Genomic DNA, 24729 nt, shown 5'->3' on the forward strand with positions numbered 1-24729 from the left:
CAATGTACATGCAGGAAATCGTTCAATAATCTTGAACCATAACTCTATGAAACTTCAATAAGCCTCACTTTTCCCCTGCATCAGCACTCATTTCTGGGGAAATACGATGAATCTTAGAATCCAGTGAAACTAGTCAAACCCTAAAATACTAAACTCTAATATCAAACTGATGACGATCATTAATTATTTCAGGTGTTTTATAATCTCACTTCCACTTTTCTTGATCTCCATTTGACACTTCATTCCATGAACCTACCAATTTCTGTCAGAATATAGTACCTCTTTGCTTTTCTTCCTTCCTTCCCCATCTTAGACTCTATGATTGATCATCTGAACCATTTCTATAACAACAGATTCCCTTCTATCCCAAATCTTCCAAACAGTCATCAAAACCCTAAAATTGATTCAATGCCATAATGATTTTTCTATATTTAGGCAACTGGATATTTCTTAAGCAAAGCATGCATTCATACAGGTTCAGTTCAGTTCAGTTCAGTCACTCAGTCGTGTCCGACTCTTTGCGACCCCATGAATCGCAGCACGCCAGGCCTCCCTGTCCATCACCAACTCCCAAAGTTCACTCAGACTCACGTCCATTGAGTCAGTGATGCCATCCAGCCATCTCATCCTCTGTCGTCCCCTTCTCCTCCTGCCCCCAATCCCTGCCAGCATCAGAGTCTTTTCCAATGAGTCAACTCTTCACATGAGGTGGCCAAAGTACTGGAGTTTCAGCTTTAGCATCATTCCTTCCAAAGAACACCCAGGGCTGATCTCCTTTAGAATGGACTGGTTGGATCTCCTTGCCGTCCAAGGGACTCTCAAGAGTCTTCTCCAACACCACAGTTCAAAAGCATCAATTCTTCGGTGCTCAGCCTTCTTCACAGTCCAACTCTCACATCCATACATGACCACTGGAAAAACCATAGCCTTGACTAGATGGACCTTTGTTGGCAAAGTAATGTCTCTGCTTTTCAATATGCTATCTAGGTTGGTCATAACTTTTCTTCCAAGCAGTAAGTGTCTTTTAATTTCATGGCTGCAGTCACCATCTGCAGTGATTTTGGAGCCCAAAAAGATAAAGTCTGACACTGTTTCCACATCTATTTTCCATGAAGTGATGGGACCAGATGCCATGATCTTCGTTTTCTGAATGGCTTTAAGCCAACTTTTTCACTCTCCTCTTTCACTTTCATCAAGAGGCTTTTCAGTTCCTCTTCACTTTCTGCCATAAGGGTGGTGTCATCTGCATACTTGAGGTGATTGATATTTCTCCCGGCAATCTTGATTCCAGCTTGTGCTTCTTCCAGACCAGCGTTTCTCATGATGTACTCTGTGTATAAGTTAAATAAGCAGGGTGACAATACACAGCCTTGACGTACTCCTTTTCCTATTTGGAACCAGTCTGTTGTTCCATGTCCAGTTCTAACTGTTGCTTGCTGACCTGCATACAGGTTTCTCAAGAGACAGGTCAGGTGGTCTGGTATTCCCATCTCTTTCAGAATTTTCCACAGTTTATTGTGATCCTAGGCTTTGGCATAGTCAATAAAGCAGAAGTAGATGTTCTCCTGAAACTCTCTTGCTTTTTCGATGATCCACGGATGTTGGCAATTTGATCTCTGGTTCCTCTGCCTTTTTTAAAACCAGCTTGAACATCTGGAAGTTCACGGTTCACGTATTGCTGAAGCCTGGCTTAGAGAATTTTGAGCATTACTTTACTAGCGTGTGAGATGAGTGCAATTGTGGGGTAGTTTGAGCATTAGCACTTTGCAAATTCATAGTTTCTAACATCTGCTGTGGTGGTATCATTAACAATTTTTCTACTTATATTTAATCAGTTCCCATCAGTTTTTATACAATGACTATTAAAACTTTCTCATTTTCAATTAAACATCATATTCAACCTTCTGGAATCCTCAGGAATTTGTCTCAAAAATAACCATATAATCTCAATTATAGCAGCAACAAAATTGAGGTTATCAAATATAATTACCTTCAATTAACATCCTTTAAAAATTTACTTAGTTCCAACTCTGTCATCTATTTCCCTCCTGTCTCAATGGTAAATAAGAACTTTTTATATTTAGAAACTCCATCTGTGTGGTTAGCCCCACCCACTGCTCTAAGGCTTTTCTTCTAGTCATCCTTTCTTTTTCCCTTTTTCAACCTATTCTTTTTTCTCCTAAAGGATTTTTTCCTCCAAGCCTATAAACATAAGATGTATTTCTTACTCTGAAAGAAAGAAACCTAGTCTGACATCATATGCCCCTACCCAATATTTCTCTACATTCCTTTGATGTATTTATTATCTTCCAATCACATGATGTATTTATTATCCCCCAATCATGCCTCAGGCCCTGCAATCTGCTTTTCTCCTCTCATCATCTTTCCAAAATCGCCTGAGTTGGAATCATCAATGACTTCTTCCTTGACAAATCTAATGGTATTTTTCATATACCTTTACTTTCATTTATTTTTACTGTTGATATTATTTCCTCCTTCTTCAAATTATTTTTTTAAGCTCTGTTCTTCTTACTTTTCTATTCTTCCATCACTATGTCCTTCAGAAGCTTCTCTTTCTCTGTCTGTCAATTTTCCATGGCAGAGGAAAACTCCTGGGCCTTCATTTGATGGGTAGTATCTCTGGCTGATTTCACTTTCATTTTTGTAGCTACTTTCCACGAGTAGTAAATTTACTCCTAAATGATTATACATAGCCTAAACTTCTTTAAGCTTTAAAATTATTTAATTTACTTCTTGCTAGAAGCTTCCCCCACCCTTCTCAATAATTCTAAAACCGAACTTGTCTCTCAACTAAACTGATTCCTCTCCGAACAATTCCCCCATCTCTGTTAAGGAACCACATGTACCCAGTTACTCAGCCAATAAAACTGGAATGTTTCTTGACTCTTGGCTTCCCCTCAACATCCAAATCTGATTATTTACCAGGTAATATTGAATTTAATTGATTGGCTCTCATCATTTATCTCTCCAGCCACTACCTTACTTAGTTCAGACTCTCAAAGAGCTTTTGTTGTCCTGCTGCTGCTGCTGCTGCTGCTGCTAAGCCACTTCAGTCGTGTCCGACTCTGTGCGACCCCATAGATGGCAGCCCACCAGGCTTCCCCGTCCCTGGGATTCTCCAGGCAAGAACACTGGAGTGGGTTGCCATTTCCTAGACCAAGGCAAATACCTCAGTATGTGTTTTTCTTTTTCATACACTTTTCTCTCATCAACCATCCCCATAGTCTCTAGAGTGAATAAATGTACTACGGCCATCCTGAAATTAAACTCTTCAAAGCGCTTCTATCACAGCCTTAGATTTAAGTTCTTTAACAGAGGATACAAGATTATTCATAATCGGGACTATCTTTATCATTACAGATTCATCCCTTGCTATTCCCTGCCTTGTAGTGAATGCTCCAACAGCACTAAAACACAGTGTTTATTACTCCAGTAATTTTGCTTATGCATACATGCATGCTAAATTGCTTCAGTCGTGTCCGACCCTTTGCAACTCTATGGACTGTAGCCCGCCAGGCTCCTCTGTCCATGGGATTCTCCAGGCAAGAATACTGGAGTGGGTTTCCATGCCCTCTTCCAGGGGATCTTCCCAACCCAGGGATCGAATCTATGTCTCTTTTGTCTCCTGCACTGGCAGGCAGGTTGGGAAGCCCAACTTTGCTCATACATTTCTTTAAAATTTCACCAAGATCCTACCTTACTCTACCTAAATATTTCTAATTCTTCCTTTAAGATATAGCCCACCTATCATCTCCTCCATCACATCTTTATGCAAAATGCCATGTCCACCATCAATGTTAGTAATTCCTTAATATGCTATGTAGCTTTGCATGTGTGCATGCTAAATCACTTCAGTCGTGTCTGATTCTGACTCTTTGTGATTCCATGGACCGTAGCCCACCAGGTTCTTCTGTCCATGGGAGTCTCTAGGCAAGAATACTGGAGTGCATTGCCATGCCCTCCTCCAGGGAATCTTCCCAGTCCAGGGGTTGAACTTGCATCTCTTACATCTCCTGCATTGGTAGGTGGGTTCTTTACCACTTGCACCACCTGGGAAACCCCATGTATAGCTTTAAGTAAAGATAAATACTTGGGGGGAAAGTAAGATATGAGGATAGATTTTAAAATATAAAAGATATATTTATTGAAATAAAGGATATATCTTAGAGGGATATCAGTAAAAGGTAACATGATATCCATTCCAAATATGTTTGTTTAAATTTTGAATGTGTTTTAAAATATGCAATGATCAAAGATAATTTTGCCCTGGTCAGTGTAACTTGTCCAGAGGAAAAAAGTCTTGATCCCTAATATTAGTTAAATATTTGTTCCCTGAAGTGATATAAAAGAAGTTTAGCAAACATTAAGCTTCTATTCATCTGTTCCAAAGAGACAGCATGCTGCTGCTGCTGCTAAGTCGCTTCAGTCGTGTCCGACTCTGTGAGACCCCATAGACGACAGCCCACCAGGATCCCCCGTCCCTGGGATTCTCCAGGCAAGAACACTGGAGTGGGTTGCCATTTCCTTCTCCAATGCATGAAAGTGAAAAGTGAAAGTGAAATCGCTCAGTCGTGTCTGACTCTTGGAGACCCCATGGGCTGCAGCCTACCAGGCTCCTCCGTCCATGGGATTTTCCAGGCAAGAGTACTGGAGTGGGGTGCCATTGCCTTCTCCGAAGAGACAGCATACATAATATCTTATTTTACAAATGTGAAGTAGAGAGGCCAGTGGTTCTGATTCTTCACATATTGAGGATGCCATGTTGAGTTAACTATTATACATTTATTCCATTCAGAAAATTCCAGATTTTATATAGCCAAACAGTGGTCCACTTGGAACTATTAACACATATTTATTCACAGAAGGGGAATTCCCAGACCATGACAGTAAATGCCACCTTGAAATATAGACTGGGAAACTGAATGCTTAGAAAGTTGGTGCCAATTTCTTTTTATTCTTTTCACAATCCTCAATAAAGAGGTCACTTTTCCTTTGGATGTTCAGTCACTTTTTTCTTCAGTAGGTAATTAGAGAGAACTTGGATAATTTAGATCAAAACCATTTGTTAAGAGAAAGAGATTACTCCAGACTTGGACTTCGTCAAAAATGTAAAAGAAGAACAATGAAGCAAGGGAACTGAACTGAGGATGTTTCCAAGAAAGGATTCAACCTCCAAATATGTAAGTAAAGTGGAGGCAAATTGGGAAAGGTAAAGGGTGGATAAAAACAGAGTGGATAAAAGAATCAGCGAGTTAAAAGTAACTCAGTGAAAGAATAAGAAAGAACCATGTGTAGTTATTGTCCAAGACTGAAGCATTTGCAATAACTATAAATGGAAAGTAATCTTTAAAAGTTATATAAAAAATTAATTAAAAAAAAATTTCACAGGTAGAACAGTTTCAAGTGATGATAATATTCAGAGCATGGCCATGGGAGTGAGTAACTAAAGCAGAACTGAGAGTAAAGCTCACTAACTCCAATTTGAGATACTCCAGGAAGTGAGTGGGTGTTAAATAGATCATTCAGGTGAATGCTAACATTGCCAGGAGAAGGAAATGGAAAACTACTCCAGGATTCTTGCCTGGAGAATCCCAAGGACAGAGAAGCCTGGCGGACTACAGTCCATGGGGTTGAGAAGTGTTGGACATGACTGAGTGCACACACACACAACATCATTCAGGTACATGGCAGGAATTATGATAAAGAGGGAGACTAAAGCCACATGCTAAAATCTTCAGTAAATAAAATAGTATAATCAAGAAGTCAACAGATGATATCAACATGTAAGGGAAATGCATGGCTGTGTTCAGCTGCAATATGTACAAAGGTACAGGGGTTAAACAAGATGCATTAAACATTATGGTAATAAATAAAGGAGAAGGGATAGCTGACTAGATGAGTTTTTGTATCTTTAATAATCCCCAGAATCTCATAGTGGACTAAAGTGGGAATCAGAAGAACTAAGTAACTCAGAAAGTTAGGAGAGAGAAATCAATGATCAAAGTCACTTAAAAAAAAACAAAAAACAAATGAAGGAAATGTTAAGCTGAAAATTCAATACAGTATTTACTATTTCTGTGGAATACAATAGGAATGCAATAGGCAAGAAGCCTAGAGGTAGATGAAGGAATATTAACTATATATTCTGGTTCTTGGTAGGGGTAGTAGATTCCTAAATGTTTATTTTACTCCTATGCTTTGAAACATGCAGACATGCTTTTGTATGAATCAAACTAATAATAATAAAAGATAATATTATTGAAAGCAACTAAAGAACTGCATTCTTACAATGTCTATCCAATTTTTCCAGAGTAAGTATACACTAGACTCACAAATTTGAATCATTTAAGTGACAACAAATCTTAGAGTAAGTTATTTGACAATTTGTTTTCTAAAACTGATTTTCCTGTGTTTTCCTTTAATATAAACATCAGTGATATTGTGGGCCCTGACCACAAACTAAATTGTGGTACAAAAGACAATTCAGAAATCTCTCTTTCAAAATAGCCCAGCTAGGCTGAGGTTGAGAAAATGAGTAAGAATATGAAATTGATAATCAACCTAGAGCTGTTCAAGGACTGGCTCTATCTATGTCGGTTCACTGAAAGAATAAATAATATGAAGCAATCTACTTATTGATAACTAAGGAAAACATAGGGCATAAAAAAACTAATGTGATGCATGATTTTAATTTATGTTTAAGTGGAAGGATACCGGCATAAGAATTCCATAGTCAATAATATCTCATTCATGCCACCCACCTTCAAAAAGGTCTTACCCAATTATAAGAATAGGTATATAACTATTTTTCACACTTTTGTAAGATAAATGTATAACCATTGCAGCCAAAAAAGAGTTTGAAAGTAATATACAGCAATAAGAAAGATGACAAACACTAACAATAAAAAAACAAAAGCTATTTAGTATTGAAGCAAAATAATAGAAAAAGAGACTAAGAAATGTAAAGAAAACATAGCAATAACCACTACCGTATAGTAACCTTGAAAGCACTAAATTTCAGATACACGTACAGAAAGACATCACAAAACTTGAATTATTAGGAATTTACTGTTGATACTATCTCTTATGTTTCCTTCCATATTTGTCTAAATGAATTCAATCTTAGTTATTTACCCACTAGTTTCAATTATTTTTTCTAAGCTCTTTCATTATCAACTCTCAATTAACTAAACTAATAGGATAAAAGTGGCCACAAAGAACCCAAATCACTCTGAAACTATAGTGAGAGTGAGTACAGCACATTAATTCCCTATCTGTATAGCTGAACCCACAACCACATTATCATTGCTGTTCTTTTCTCTGCCTACAGGGCCTCAAAATGTTGTCACTGAACTGGCTCAAATCCCTACAGCTATGTTTAGCCTTGAGAAATTGCAAGCTTTAGAGATCTTCTTTCCCTCCTAGATTTCCTTCTGGGAACAACTAGAGAGGTAATCCTCCTTTCTGTTAAATGCCAGGCAATTTATATTTTTCTTCAATACAAGGAGAATGGGGGGAGAGTAGAAAAGAACAAGGATGTTCTCACAAACCCAGTATTCTCCAGGGATCCAGATTCATCTACTATAACCAATGAGTAGATCACAGAAACCCTTGATAAAGTAACTGTAAACCTGAGTTCAGCCTCATAAACCTCTGTTCAATCTAAGCACTTTTCAAAGGCTGATTTGGAGAGAGGTAGAAGTGGGTTGTTATCAACTAGTGCTGTCTGGATATCTGATTATGAACTCTCCAGAGGAAGATGAGCTGTCAACTGTATTAATCTTTAAAAATATTGTTATTCTACTTTTCCATGTAATGATTCAAAAGTAATTTCTGGTGAATTACATTTTTAGAATCATCACAGAGATGACCCCAGCCCAATACAATTAAATTGTTTATATATGCTTTATTTTCTACTTTTTACAAGGATAATATTTCATCAATAACTACAAACATATATATATATAAAATAGAAGTGAGTTAATATCAATAGACAGGCACATGCAATTCTACAAACAGACTCAATTGTAAGAAAAAAATACCTGCCATCCCTGTGATGATGTTCAACGCTCTGACTGTATCTGGAGCGAGGTAGAGTAAGAAAATGACTGCAAGCATGGCAGAAACAAGAATATAAATGAGACTCAGGAAAGAAATGAAGACGGTATCGTTTAATTTTTAAAAGTGAGATTCAAAAAAGATAAGCAGAGAGCAAGCAAAGCAAATGAAAGTCGTTACTGGAAAGTTTGCTCCTTCTTCCCAATGTCCATTGTAATACGGCAGTGCTAAAGGTTAAAATGGTCTAAATATTCTAAAACAAAACACAACAGAATGTAACGAATTGAGATTTAAACAAATAATATTTAAAAGTAAAACCTTATTGATTACCACAAACATCTTCAGCATCATCTATAAAATGTATTATAATATAGATGCTTCCTCATTTTGGGGGAGGAAAGGCAGGGAAAGAAAAATAATAAAATAACCAGAAAGCTTGAGAAGAAAATATTAAAAGAGATAATTTCTAATAGTTATCACACTTAGGGGATTTCATAAGGCAATGATTTCTTTTACAATCATTACTAATTAAAAGTAACTGAAAGAGTTTATAAAATTTCATTTAGTAGGGAACAAACTGAATACTTCATTTGAATATTGCTTTATTTTAATATTACTTTATTTTGAATACTAATTATTTGAAATTAGTTTATTTGAATATTAATTTTATTTTTTAAATGTATTGGATGCTATTCCATTTTCCAGTCACTGTTCATTACATGCTAGTGATTCTGCTGCACTTCATGCCTCATGACTTACTATAAGCCATCAAAGCAGTACATTTTCATTTTTACCCCTCTGTAGCTGATTCTCTTATTTCCATAGCACTAATATAATTTAAAAAAATTTTTAACCTTTCATGTCAAAACACTTAATTTTGGCATATTATCATTACGCTTCAGTAAAAAATGGAAACTCACCTTGATCTCTCTCAACATCTCTAAAGAGTACATATACATTTGTATCTTCACTTGTCCTATTCTTCTCCAAAACAGGAAGAAAATTCCTCAACTTGTAATCCTACTTCCCATATGGCCTTGCTTCATTCATTTTTGTCTCATGCCTTCCCTTCCACAATCACATTTAATTCTCAAAATAAAAACTTCAACAACTTTGCCTTCCTCTCTCTTTTTTCATCAAAAAACATCTTTTAGATGTATCTACAATTCTTGCTATCACATTCTCACTTTTCAGTCATGCTTAAAATTTACTGTAATTTGACTTCTGCCTCTACTATTCTCTTCAAGGTATTCTGTGAGTTTTATCTGTGAAATTCTAAAAAATCCTTTAATTTCTTCTTGATCTTCATTATGCTCCATTTATCTATGGCTTTAGACACTGATTTTCAACCTCTATTTCTTGACACTCCTCTTGGTTTTTGAAACACTAGTCTCTCAGGCTATTACAAATTTGTGTGTGAGCTCAGTCCTGTCTGACTCTTTGCTACCCTATGGAGTGTAGCCCACCAGGCTGCTCTGTCCATGGAAATTTCCAGGCAAGAATACTGGAGTGGGTTGCATTTCGTCTTCCAGGGGATCTTCCCAACCCAGGGATCAAACCCTTGACTCTTGAGTCTCTTCCATTGGCAGGCGGATTCTTTAATAGTGTCTATTAACACTTAACTATGTGCCACATACTCCATTTAAGTTTTGTCTATGTCTCACTACTCATAACAACCCTTCGAGATAGAGTCTCGTATTCCCACAGTCAGAGAAAACTGGTTGTGAGTGCTTGCACACAACTGTAAAGTAAGGAGCACAACTGGCTTTTAAACTCAGGGCTTCCTTTAGCCAAAACACAGGCTCTTAACATGTACACATTGGCCTGGTCTCCTGCCTACTAACTGTTTCCTTATCCATTTCACTTATTGATTCCCTTTCTTTTATTCCTCAGAGGCAGTGGTTTCCCAAGATTTTTCCTTGACTTTCTTCATACTCAAACACATTCTTTCTGGATAATACTATTTGTTTTTATAGTGTAAATTCTCACTTTGGTTTAACCTTGATTTTTCTTGGGGTTTCACATTTCCAGCAGCTTCCTGAGATCTCCACATGGCTGCTTGAGTGTCATGTAAGCATTTCAGAAAAACACATGCTAATTGTGAGATGTGTAAGACATTGGCCAATTTGAACATCTGGAGCTGCAACTGTAAGTAAGACAGCTGGAGAAGTAGCTTTCCAACGTTCTTTTTAAGCAGAAGACCATTTGTTTTTTCATACAAAATTCATGTCAAACCAATATTTAGGAATCCAATAAAATCAGAATGGCACTGTCTACAGAGGGAGGACGAAGCCTAGATCCTGCCCATTTGGCCTCATCCTTACCTCCAAGAGCAGTCCTTCACATATCTTTAGAATCTAAAACCCTATCATTTTAAAGGGCCTCCTAGTAGTTAACTATAATTCTTTAATCCTCTTTGGAATTTAATATAACACTTCAGCTATTTGTTTTCTTGTAATCTCAGTTTCAACTGAGAATTTAAATATTTAATAAACCAAGCTATAAAGTCTCAAAATTTAACTTATCCATTTTCCCTATTTTCTACATTCAACTGATTTATAACCATTGCTCATTCTAATGCCTAAATAACTCAGGTTTATCCCTTGTTTTCCTTTTTTACTGCCACTATCAGTTCAGTTCAGTCGCTCAGTCATGTCCGACTCTTTGCGACCCCATGAATCGCAGCACACCAGGCCTCCCTGTCCATCACCAACTCCCAGAGTTCACTCAGACTCACGTCCATCAAGTCAGTGATGCCATCCAGCCATCTCATCCTCTGTCGTCCTCTTCTCCTCCTGCCCTCAATCCCTCCCAGCATCAGAGTCTTTTCCAATGAGTCAACTTTTCACATCAGGTGGCCAAAGTACTGGAGTTTCAGCTTTAGCATCAGTCCTTCCAAAGAACACCCAGGGCTGATCTCCTTCAGAATGGACTGGTTGGATCTCCTTGCAGTCCAAGGGACTCTCAAGAGTCTTCTCCAACACCACAGTTCAAAAGCATCAATTCTTCGGCGCTCAGCCTTCTTCACAGTCCAACTCTCACATCCATACATGACCACTGGAAAAACCTTAGCCTTGACTAGACGGACCTTTGTTGGCAAAGTAATGTCTCTGCTTTTCAATATGCTATCTAGGTTGGCCATAACTTTTCTTTCAAGCAGTAAGCGTCTTTTAATTTCATGGCTGCAGTCACCATCTGCAGTAATTTTGGAGCCCAAAAAGATAAAGTCTGACACCATTTCCACTGTTTCCCCATCTATTTCCCATGAAGTGATGGGACCAGATGCCATGATCTAGTTTTCTGAATGTTGAGCTTTAAGCCAACTTTTTCACTCTCCACTTTCACTTTCATCATTTCTAAGCTACATTCAATCTTCATCTTCTATTACTTCTCTTTTCCCATACCATGACTTTTTTATCTAGGTTCAGCAGACTAAGATTGTCTAAATATATTCCATACTTTCCTGACTTTCAGACTAAGTTCATGCTCAACACTCATGCTCCACACTCTGCCAAGAATGTCCTGTCCATCATTCCCTCTCTGTCTCCACTTCATTGCCTTTCAAAATTCTACTAATTTTTGAAGTCCAACTTCTCTTGGAAGCTCTTTCCAATAAATTCAAGCAGGCCATTTCCTCTCCAATCTGTTCTAATACTATTATGCTTAGGCCTCGTGGTCTTTTATGTTTTATAACTAGTTACTATATTGTATAATTACTTGGTATAATCAATTGGATCACGTGCTTATCTAGACCAACATAATGCCTACTCTAAATCTTTGTGCAGAACGCCTAACCCACTCAATAAATATATTTTGAGTTGAACTCAAAGGTAAAGCAGAATTATGATCTTTTCATGTGGAACCTACTGTTTAAAGACAGCAGTCATTCATATAATCCCAGAAACACTCTAGAGCTGTAAACAAAAGATTAAAAACCTATGCAGTATAAGAAATAAGGAAAACAGTATCAAAAAGATTTTTCTGGCTTTACAAAGAGTAGAAAGAATACCCAACAGTAGTGATGTTGGGATTTACTGCTTTAAAAAGGAATAGACTGTCTCTGAAAATTACCTAAGGGTAACAAAAATGTGTAAAATTCAAAGCTGTTAAAATTTTCATATTCATAGAGCATATATATATATATATATATAAAATCACCCAACTTTTAATATTTCCCTTGAGAAGCTTATAATTAATTTCATCTCTGTAAAGCCAAAGAGAACACTATACAGGAATCATCATCATCATGCAACAGTTTGTTTTATTTCCCTTTTTGTGATGGTCAATTTTATGTATCAACTTAACTGGCCAAGGGGTGCTCACCTTAAACATTATTTCTGGGAATGTATGTAAAGGTGTCTCAGGATGAGATTCTCATTTGATTCAGTGGAATCAGTACATTGCCCACTCCAGTGTGGGTGGACATCAGGCATGAGCTTGACGTCTCATAGCTCTCTGGCCCTCTGACTGAGATTGATTAATGCACCACCGGCTCACCCGGTTCTCAGGCCTTGTACTCTGACTGAATTATACCACCATTTCACAAGTCTCCAGCATGCAAAAAGCAGACGGTAGACCTTTTCAGGTTGTATAATCATGTGAGCCAATTCCTCATAATAAATCTATCTATCACCTATCTATATATTTATCTATCTATCTATTATCAATCTCTCTCTATCCAGCCTAACAATTCTGTTTCTCTGGAGAACAGTGACTATATGCTTTTCCATAGACATGTTATACCTCTTAACATAATCTGGTCATGATTCCCCTTGGAGTAATAGTATAAAAATGCATCTGTGAATATTACAGAAATTAACTGTACTATTTTAGTAAGTCCCCTAAAATTCACCTAAGATACAGAATCATTTGCTGTATCCACTTAGAGAAATTTAAAAACATTTTATTTATACTTATCCATTAAAGCATGCTTACTTTTCTCCCCAAATTAATGGACAGTATAAAACCTATGCAATAAATAATGTCCTAAATGTAAATAAGGAGTTAAAGTAAGTTATTTTAAATATTGCATTTAATCCAATTTGTTTGAAAATTTTAAAAAATTGAGCAGAACTTTAACTCATTGCAAAAGAATAAAACAGGAAACCAAAACATGACTCAATTTTTTTTTTTTTGGTCTAACCCCCTTTACTTCTTTAAAAAAATTACATTTATTTATTTTTAATTGAAGGATAATTGCTGTACAATATTGTGTTGGTTTTTGCCACACTTCAGCATGAATCAACCATAGGTATACCTATGTTCCCTCCCTTTTGAACCTCCCTCCCACCCCTCTAGGTTGTTACAGAACCCCAGTTTGAGTTACCTGAGTCACAGCAAATTTCCATTGGCTATAAATTTTACATATGGTAATGTACGTATTTGCATGTTATGCTCTTCATACATTCTACCCTCTCCTTCCTCCCACCACACCCGTGTCCATAAGTCTGTTCTCTACGTCTGTGTCTCCACTGCTGCTCTGCAAGTAGGTTAAACAGTACTGTCTTTCTAGACTCAATATCTATGCATTGATATACAATATTTGTTTTTATCTTTCTGACTTACTTCATTCTGTATAATAGGCTTAGAACTAACTGAACTGTGTTCCTTTTTATGGCTGAGTAATATACCACTGTATATATGTACCACTGCTTCTTTATCCATTCATCTGTCTATGGACATCTAGGTTGCTTCCATGTTCTAGCTACTGTAAACAGTGCTGCAATGAATATTGGGGTACATGTGTCTTTTTCAATTTTGGTTTCCTCAGGGTATATGCCTAGGAGGGGGATTAGTGGGTCAATGCAGCAATTCCATTGCTTTTATTCCTAGTTTTTTAAGGAATCTCCATACTGTTTTCCATAGTGGCTGCATCAGTTTACATTACCCCCCAACAGTGCAAGAAGGTTCCCTTTTCTCCACACCCTTTCTAGCATTTATTGTTTGTAGATTTTTTTGATGATGGCCATTCTGACTGGTGTGAGGTGATATCTCATTGTAGTTTTGATTTGCATTTCTCTAGTCTGAGCGATGTTGAGCATCTTTTCATGTGTTTACCAGCCATCTGTCTGTCGTCTTTGGAGAAATGTCTGTTTAGGTTTTTGCCCACTTTTTGATTGGGCTGTTTGTTTTTCTGGTATTAAGTTGTATGAGCTGCTTGTATATTTTGGAAATTAATCCATTGCCACAAAATGTGACTAAATTTTAAAAAAAGATTAATAAAGGAACTTATAGATTCTCAAATCCTGATAAAAAATTTGACTATCCAAAGAACTAAAAAAGATTATTGATCTAATTTCCTTACACACTTTGATTCTTACTAAGAAATTTAATTTTTGAAGATAAAACAAAACTATATTTATAATGAATTATCCTTCCATTGTATTTCATTAGCCTGAATCTTCCCTTTTCATTTCAGTTCAGTTCAGTCGCTCAGGCATGTCCAATGCTTTGCAACCCCATGTTCCCTTTTAGGAACTACCAGCTACAAAAAAGGACTGTAAAAAAAAGGGAGATAAAAATCTCACTCTTAAGTAATCTGCGGATTTTAAAAGCTAAATTTCCAACAATCTCAATTTAATACCAAACTGTCTTTAACACTGTCATTATTTTGATACTTTATAGTTCCTAAAATATACTATGATTTAAAAAGTAAAACTTTAATCCTGAAATATAATAAATAAAAAGTTGCATTAATTTGTAGGATGAGTTTTCTTTTTCATTTACTTTCTCTATGTTTTCAAACTTTCAGAGATATATTTCTCTCAAAGCTGATAACTGAAATGGTTTGGTAATTTCTGGTAGCTGACAGCCTGTTAAAGAATAGTGAAATAGCATGTATTTGAAGTATTTCAGAAATTCATATAATAGGGCAAATATGCCCTGTTTTATAAAATATTATAGAATATAAATGCATTAATTGAATGAACAGAAGAAAAAAGTTTATGAAGTAATATATCTTCTGCCAGTATTATTTTTATTCCTTATTAGGCTGAAAGTATACTCTATGGAATTAAATGCAACTAATATATTTCAGTCTCTATGATAGACATAAAAAATGTGTACTGTAAGATACCTATGACATATTATAGAAATAGCATCTAGTACTCTATACTTATTCTAGTAGTAAATTAACTCCTATAATAAATAAGCTCTTGAAATGATTTCTAATACTAAAGTCACATAGTTTGCTCCAGAAAATGATGTTCTTAGTTGTAGTAGTTATCAGGATTTCCCAGAGAAATAATGATACAAAAAAGTAGGAGGAATGAAGATGAAGATGACTATTATATTAATCATTTTTATTTAATATCACTGTATGGAAGTTTCTGAATTACTTGTAATAAACCTTCTTTCTTTTCAAAAGAGAAAAGGAATTTGACTAGTACTAATAAAATGAGATGTGCAGAGAAATGAAGATCCAATCAAAATTCTATGTATAATTCTTCGTATATAATCTATAAGAAAAGGATATCTCTTTCTTACACCATGTAAGTTTAAACAAGTGTGTGTATGCATGTTTAAATCGCTTCAGTCGTGTCTGATTCTTTGTGATGCTAGGGACTGTAGTTCAACAGGCTCCTCTGTCCATGGGGTTCTCCAGGCAAGAATACAGGAGTGGGTTGCCATATCCTCCTTCAGGGGATCTTCCTAACGCAGGGATCAAACATGTCTCTTATGCCTCCTGTGTTGGAAGATGGGTTTTCTACTACTAGCACCACCTGGGAAGCCCAACCAGGTATACAAATTAATGTCATAGAGTATCATTTATTGGGGCTTCCCTGGTGGCTCAGACAATAAAGAATTTGCCCACAATGTGGGAGACTGGGGTTCCATCCTTGGGTCAGAATATCCCATGGAGAAGGGAATGGCTACCCATACCATATTCTAGCCTGGAGAATTTCATGGACAGAGGAGCCTGGCAAGCCACAGTCCATGGGGTTGTATCATTTATCACCCAACGTGGCCGATGTAAAAGCCATTATCTTTTTTTTTTTAAGCTATTATCTTTATTCACAATTTTCTAGTATGCCCCTAGTCTTTCATCCTTCTTACTGGGTCTTTCTGATAATATATGTATATTCTGGCTCTGTATCTTTTGTTGTTGCCTAAATAAACATGCTCATTTTTCAAGGTCCAACACATATCCTACATCCTCTACAAGCCACTTTAAAAAAACAACTGAATTGACTGACTTCTCTTTTCTCTGCTTAATTGATGAGCACATTAAAATGTAAATTATTTATAAGCTAAAAGATCCTCTTAAAATGTTAAGAGGTACTTTTTCTGAGTACATACCATTCAATTGGTGGCACTGTTTCACTTAATCTATCCAACAACCCTATAAAGTTGGTATTAATATTCTAATTTTATAGATAAGGAAGTCAAGTAGATAAGGAAATCAAATCAAAGATACACAGGGATCAAGTAGTAAAAAAATTCTAAATTCAAGCCCAATGCCATTTGGTTCCAAATCCCATGAAAAAGAATACATTTCATGAAATATTCTAGTCCAGTGTGTCAATTCTTACTGACAAGCAAGATTAATGCACTACTCAAAATAACTAAATTTTACTTATCATCTCAAAGGAAATTATTTTTTAGGCTTTTAAATCAACAGTATTATTTACCAATTCTATAAAATACAGTTCATGAAAATTCACTGTAGGAGGTTTAGAGTATTCTTACCATCTATTATAAATAGTACATAAAAATAACAATGCCTTCATATGCATTCTATTATGTAAAATCTTTTAGAATATTAGGATAAAACAGAAATTAAGAACCCATTGTTTAATAATGTGATAGACTATTTTCATGGATAATACCATGCTTTTCATTTTTGATTCCTCATGTTAATGAATAATGATTGCAAAAATACTCAAAATTAATATAGAAATGGTTTTATAGGCCTATTTAAATGAAATTCCATTTTATTTATTTCTAAAAGGATTTAAAACAGCTCACAATGAAGAGTAATTATGATCTGGTAATGTACAAGACTCAAAAACAGAAATGAAATCATGTGGATCAATTTCCCCACAAAATCTCTGAATTACTTGAACGTTTTTGCCAAATTAAAAGATTCATAATGTTATAAAGTAAACAATAAAATATGACATTTCAATTATGACTAATTCAAATATTAACTAATACCAAGGATTGAATAGCACTTTTCAGGTCATTAATCTTAGGGCTCTTTGTCTCAAAATATCAATAAAATATTATGTGCTTGTCATGACAGTGACTATTTTTGTTTATAATTCTGGAGGTCAATTTTATTCTGTTCTTCCCTGCAAGATTTAGCCCAGACCATACTGCCTTCAGAGAACATATCTAGTTCATTTTACATAAACTTGGAGGATTTAAAGTCATTTCAGACTTTCCTCCCTGATCATCTGCTTAACATGCCTTCAATGTGAACAAGGAGTTTATGAGTCACTACATGAAAAATTTCAAGATATTATCAATTTTTAAAAATTCTACTAGGTAATGAAAAACTCATTCATCCATCCTAATATGATGCATTCCTAATCATTCTAATAGAGTTACCTTTTTCACAATTATTGTACTTGATAAGTATCCGTTTTTGTAGGTAACATGCCTATAATTACTTTAAAGATACAAACCCCTATGAAAAAGTCAAATAAATTAAAAATAAATAAAACATTACACTAACTTTCATTTGACACTAAGATATTAATTTATTCACTTCCTATTTCTTCTTAGATCTCAGACACAAAAGCCAATAGCTGATTGACACTGTTGAAGACTAAGATATTCCCTATATTTCTTTTGAAAAAATGTACTCCAACACAATGTTATAAGCATGAACTGAGTTAGAGTTAGACTATATTTGGACAAAACAATTTATAAGTATTGACAAAAAAATTTCATATCAACTGATTGAATCTCCACCCTTCCCCCCAGTGTTTTTACTAAAATCAGTTTAGGATGCATATAAAGAAATTTCTGAGTTCCCTGGCTATTTCATCATAATATTCTCTGAACAGCAAATTAAGCTTTCTATTCTAATCCTTATCTTAAACCCACTTGGTAGTTTTGGGGAAATACCATAGCATTTTTCATTTCATATGTAATCAAATAATGTACTAGAGGATTAATCAATTAGCTTGTTAAAAAAATTATTAGTAATTAATGTATGTACTGAAACATGCCTAAGTATATCACATTTAATAGAGAAAATTCAGAGAAGTCTTCCAAGCACAGCAGTCAACAAGTGTAATTCTTTAAGCTGTTTAAAAGGTTTACTGAAAGCCATGAGGAAAAACCTCTTCATGAATCAGTTTTTCTGTCTGTTTAAACAAACCAGACTTGTCTCAACATGACTATATATAAAAAGTCACACTGATTTACCAGATGAATGTAAAAGACTTTAAATCTACAGTCTTATGAAAGTATTTTTCAATATACTAATTGGTTATGATAAAGTAAAAATAACAAAACATCCTGTTCTCCTTATGATTGTCATTATAATTTCATGTGCAAGTTCACTAACTTAACTGGCTTGATTTAACAAAGTACCAAAACTGCAAGAGCAAAATGAATTTTTTTTCTTAGCAAACAAAAGGTTGTTTTTTGTTTCTTTAATTTTTTAAAATGATGTGATAGTCATAAGAATTAATGTAGATGTTGTAAACGAAGCACATGGTTTCAAAAACTAAGAAATACCCAAGTTCAGGATGAAAACATTTTATGGTAATCTTTCTTCCTGTAGGCAGCAATTATAATATGGTCTCACAGTATTTGATTAAATTTACCTGTCTCTGTCTGGAGAATAATGGTCATCCATGACACGGTGTCTATCCATTCGGCTAATTGTATTATAATGTCCTATAGCAGAGCGTGTCCCTCGAAGTCCCTGCTCCACATTTCGACTGAAATAGCAAGATCCATTAAATATCTTAATAAACCATAATCATATATTATACTAAAAAATAAAGTTTTTTAATAAAGACAGTATAAAAAGACAAAAGATCACTGTAATGTCAGCCTTAAGATTTTTGCTTTGTTTTAACTAATTGCACTTCTGGCTAAATCTATAAATTTCACATGGAGATTGACAATAAAATTAGGAGATTGCTGCTGTAACAGGTGTGTGCCTGCTAATTGCTTCAGTCCTGTCCAACTCTTTGTGACTTGCATGGACTGTAGCCCTCCAGGCTCCTCTGTCCATGCGATTTTCCAAGCAAAAATACTGGAATGGGTTGCCATTTCTTCCTCCAGGGGATCTTCCTGAGCCAGAGATGGAAGCTGGATCTCTTACCCCTCCTACATCTCCTACATCGGTAGGCAGTACCCACTAGTGCTGCACAGGAAGCCATAAGAGGTCCGGCATAAAATTAAGGCAATATCAATGGGAATGAAGATAGGGATTATGAAAACTATTAATGGATGACTCCCAGGTGTATGGGAGAAGGCAATGGCAACCCTCTCCAGTACTCTTGCCTAGAAAATCCCATGGACAGAGGAGCCTGCTAGGCTGCCGTCTATGGGGTCACGCAGAGCTGGACACGACTGAAGTGACTTAGCAGCAGAAGCAGCAGCCAAGGTGTATAGTAGTGATAATAAAATATGAAATATAGGAGGAAGTATAGATTTGTGTGGAGAAAATGAGTTCAGCATGTTGCTTATAGACAATATATTTGCCATCTTATTTTAGGGATAATAATTGTTTATTTTTTTAATCTAAACTGATATTTTTATAACCGATCAATGACTATTTTTTTAAGCTACCATTCTTGGCCTGGGTTGTTTACTAATCTTACGGGCTTCCCTTGTAGCTCAGTCGGTAAAGAGTCTGCCTACAATGAAGGAGACCTAGGTTCAGTTCCTGGGTTGGGAAGATCCCCTGGAGGAGAGAATGGCAACCCATTCCAGTATTCTTGCTTGGAGTATCCCATGGACAGAGGAGCCTGGCAGACTACAGTCTATGCGGTCCCAAGAGTTGGACATGACGGAGTGACTAAGCACATTCTTTTCCATACAGGCTTTCTGTTAAGTGCAGGTGAATCTAATCTAAAATCCATGTCTATTTTCTACTGGTGTGTTCAAATATTCATTCTTTGATAAGTCAAGAATTCCTTTTTTTTTTTATGAGAAACGGTTTAATTTACTAAAACTACAAATTTAAAATCTTATTCTCTCTTGCACTTTAAATGTCAGATTACAAATCTTATTATTCTACTGATAAGTCTACCACATTTAAACAGTTACTTTTCAGAAGACTTTTAATAATTTTAGTCCCATTTACAATCTTACCTAAATCTTCAAATGTTTTTTTTCAAATATTTTAAACTATGTTTATAAATTTAATGTTAAATTTTCTCTTTAATTAATTGTCTAAATAAACATTTAAGTACTTAATATCCTTCTAATTAAGTTAAATTTATAAATATAATAAATCTTGTTCTCTTAGACAGTCTAATGCCACGTATAAAATTAAGATGACAACCTAAAATTCTAAGTTTAAATGTCTAAAAATAACTCCATTACTCATTTAAAATAAGTGTTTTAAGATTGTCATTCTAAGGGTTCAAATTGCCTTAAACATTGCAAGTATATAAAATGTGAAATTATGCACATATTTCCTGTTCAGAAACATTATTTCCTTGGTTCTTACTCTAGTAAGCCTTTCTATAACTTAATTGGATTGATTCGGAAACATTTCCATGGTTCTTACTCTATTAAGCATTTCTATAACTTAACTGGACTGATTAGAGTTTTCCTCTAAATATAAGTCCTGGAATTGTAGATTTCCAAACAATTCTTCCCACTGCTCATGCATTTCCTTTTAGTCTTCTCATGATTGTTCTTAATTGTATTGCTCCAACAAATGTTTATTCTTTCCTATTTCTTAAAATGTCAATATCATTCATGAGTACAATTAGTTGGGTCTAACTAGATCTGCTCAATATATATATGAGACTGGAATTTGTATCTTCTTTATGACTATGAACTTAAAATAAAATCATATTTAGGTCATCCAAAGTTACAAAGTAGCCCATATTTTGTATTACTCTCATTATATAGGCTATTGACTAGCACATATGTTTTCCCCTAAATAACTTTTTTCTGTAAGAACCTATCTTTATAAATTTCTAATAATATTTTAAGATAAATAGGCTTATAATATCATCCTATAAAATGTTATGCTGTCTTACCTCTGTGGAGGAGGGACACTGGGTGACCAAGATCTAGTCCTTCCTATAACATCTACTCGGTGTGGAGACCCTGACGGCGAACAGTGGTTGGATGACATTACTTGTTCTGGCACTGACAATGTTGAGCTTTGAAGATCCCGACCATTGTGTCGATAATCTAAGGTGGAAATATTAAGATTACAGTTATCCACACACTAAGATTTTTAGTATTTTGTAATTTACTGAAAAACATAAAATGTTAGTGAAAGGCTTTAAATATAGTAAATGTAAAGCATAATGAATAAAGCACAATGCTAACATAAAATAATATTTTATAAACACTTAAATTGAGAAGGAGTGACAAATATTCAAATATTTAGACAGCTACTATGCTCACTTTTTTACACAGTTAGTAATCTTCATTAAAAGAATTAAGCTTATTCTAAAAACATTTTCATCTCTTCATTGACCAGAAGAGCTTCAAATAGTTCTCAACAACTATAAATATTTAGAATAATTAACCTGACAAAAAGTTCCTACTTTGTATAGTGCATGCATGTTCAGTTGCTTAACTCGTGTCCAACTCTTTGCAACCCCATGTACCGTAGCCCACCAGGCTCCTCTGTCTATGGGATTTTCAGGCGAGAATGGTAAAGTTGGCTCAGTTGGTAAAGAATCTGCCTGTAATGCAGGAGACCCAGGTTCAATCCCTGGTTCGGGAAGATAGCCTGAAGAAGGAAATGGCAACCCACTCCAGTATTCTTGCCTGGAGAATTCCATGGACAGAGGAGCCGGGCAGGCTACAGTCCATGGGACTGCAAAGAGTCGGACATGACTGTGTGACTAACTTTCACTTTCAGGCAAGAATACTGGAGTGGGTGGCCATGCCTTCCTTCAGGTGATCTTCCCAAACCAGGGATCAAACCTGAGTCTCCCGTGCCTTCTGCGTGGGCAAGTTGGTTCTTTACCCACTGAGCAACCTGGGAAGCCCAATTTTTATAGTCTATATAGATACTTCTTTAAGAAATAAACAATATTAGAAAGCATTCTGAATATCACTTGAAATAAACATTTAAACTTTGATTCCAAGTATTTGAAGTTATCTCAAAAATTACACTTGATTTCAAAATAGTAACACAGAGGATATTATACAGCAGTATTTTTTTTCCCTCAATGGATTATTGAATGAATCACCATATAGCAAAAAAAGTTAATAATACTGAGATAAGAAACAATGATGTTTTATGGTGGAAAACAATAATGAGTCCAGGATAAACACTTTGTATTGTGTAGGCTTGCTAAATAATATTCTGCAATAGCAAAGATTATTCCAGAAAGTAGTAACCCAAATAATGAATGATTCCTGAAAATTTTTTTTCAAAAGATATATTCTTTAACAAAATGGAAAAAAAATAACAATCTTTTTTTGTCATTCTGGAAGTAGAAAATAAAAGAACTGAGATATGCCCCAAATGACATCAAGACAAAGAGCTTTAATGACCTGAAGAAAAATATTTGGGTTAAAAAATCTGATGTGGCTAGATATTTAATAAAGAGAAGAAGTTGAAAAGTCAATTAATAAATGAATAGAATACAAGTAGGGGAAAATGCTAACAATCTCCAAGCAAGGTATCATGAGAAATATGACTTTATTAAGATTCAATTCACAAATGATAAAACATGAAAAATATTTTTGTAGTCTTAGTGAATTAATATATTATTCACCTTAGTGCAAAAAATAAAGGCTAAAAGGATTGTATTGAGTTTTTTAAATGCAGTACACTGAAAGCAAGCAAACTGACTCATACTGTATCAAAATTTGTCCAACAAAAATTATCAGTCACTGACGCAATTGTAGCACATCTTACATACAATAGAACATAAATATTTTGTTCATGATAAAATTGGCCATGCTTATGAAATTTGCTAGGCTAATTAACCTTTATGCAGAAGAGAATCAAACATTTTTATAATAGAGTATATTATATTTAAAAACATTTCCAAAAATTATAAAAAATAGCTACTTAGCTAAATTATTAAATCATCAGACAAATTTCTAGCCATAAGTGAGGCAATATTTTAAAACTACAATATCACAATTTCAAAATGCAGCTGTACCTGATACTTAACATAACAACAATGTACAAAATTTTTAAAAAGTGCATTCAAATATTTGATACATGTGGCTGTTTGTGATTGTAAAAATTTTTTTCCACATTGTTAGTGAAATATAAAGAAGCTTTAGTTATACAGTAACTTCTCAAACTTATAATGAAATCCTTATTATTTAGTAATTTAAAAATAGAAAATTGGTAAGTACTTATGAGACATCTTTCAGTAAGAATATTCAACCTAACAATCCATACAGATATTCCAGCAACTGGAATCATTCAGTTTAAACTGCCGAAAGGCTGTTTTGGGGGTGAGGGATAAACAGGATAGTTCTTTTGTAACTCATTATATTTATCTGTCTATCTATTTACATGTTCATTGGTAAATAACTTTACAAATGGAAGTGATTATACTTCCTTCTTATTACTATAAAATTCTTACCTGATACTACACCAATTCCATCATCACAGTCATAATCAGAGACCTCACTATCACTTATTCTCTTTGATCCTATGAAGCAAACAATAGCAATAATTAAAATCACTGATCATTTAAGGAAAAGAAAAATCCTCACCAACCTAAAAAGTGAATGAAAGGATTTTGAGGGAAACACTTGAGAATAAAAAACAAGAAGAAAAGTCATCATAAACTCACAAACACTCATTTTCACGTATATTTCATTATGTGAGGATATTATTTTTAAAAGTGTAAGATAAAGTTCCTAAAAGGATTAAAGTTTGAAATACTATTAAACATTAAATAATATGTTAGTGATTTCATGCTAATTGATAAAAATCTATTGAACAAAAAGCCAAGTCAAAAATAGCTCAATCAGTTTTAGATGCTTTTAGACAAATGCACTTAAATCTAGGCAAATTTCTAAGTACAAACAATGTTACAGTCAAAGACGTTCATGTGTCTTTTTCTAATATGCGCATGACTAATGAATTAAATACACCCAATTATTTATTTTTCACGTTTATGGAGAGGAAGAATAATTTAAGACATCTTAAACATCCTTCCTTTACTATTACTTTAGTTGTTTCTCTGTTGCTTTAAGAAAGATATGAGAAATAAATCATCCACAAACTAACTTATGCATTGTGAACTGTGTTATATTTTCTAGGAAACAACCTAAGATAGAATAATAATAATTATTATAAATCAATAGTCCTGTGTCTGTTTTCCTTACAAATCTGTAACAAAACTTTAAAAGTTAATCATGCTATGGCAAAAATCACATTAAACTGAATTAAGGAGAGTTTGATTGACTAAATGGCTAAAGCAGATTGCCCTCGCACTTAACTATGACATACATCACATATACAAATAAAAACATTATAATTTTGTAATCTTTTCTGAGAATCTTTTACTA

At 34.7% G+C, this 24729-nt stretch overlaps 1 protein-coding gene across 39 annotated transcripts in view; it reads right to left on the reverse strand.

Annotated features, from left to right (window-relative positions):
- Nucleotides 1–24729, reverse strand: part of RIMS2 (regulating synaptic membrane exocytosis 2) — a 605437-nt gene that overhangs the window by 215868 nt on the left and 364840 nt on the right. For 21 of the 39 annotated variants that reach the window (XM_061439193.1, XM_061439208.1, XM_061439204.1 and 18 more), the window contains 3 exons: nt 23796–23864; nt 21264–21420; nt 18861–18977 (listed from right to left, as the gene is read on the reverse strand). In XM_061439193.1, the coding sequence (XP_061295177.1) occupies nt 18861–18977; nt 21264–21420; nt 23796–23864 (343 nt within the window). Of the gene's footprint in view, nt 1–8063; nt 8130–18860; nt 18978–21263; nt 21421–23795; nt 23865–24729 lie in introns of all 39 variants that reach the window. The other 18 variants (XM_061439200.1, XM_061439191.1, XM_061439223.1 and 15 more) reach the window with 1 other exon arrangement.

This window comes from Bos javanicus, chromosome 14 (genome assembly GCF_032452875.1).
Source record: "Bos javanicus breed banteng chromosome 14, ARS-OSU_banteng_1.0, whole genome shotgun sequence".
Classification (NCBI taxonomy): domain Eukaryota; kingdom Metazoa; phylum Chordata; class Mammalia; order Artiodactyla; family Bovidae; genus Bos; species Bos javanicus.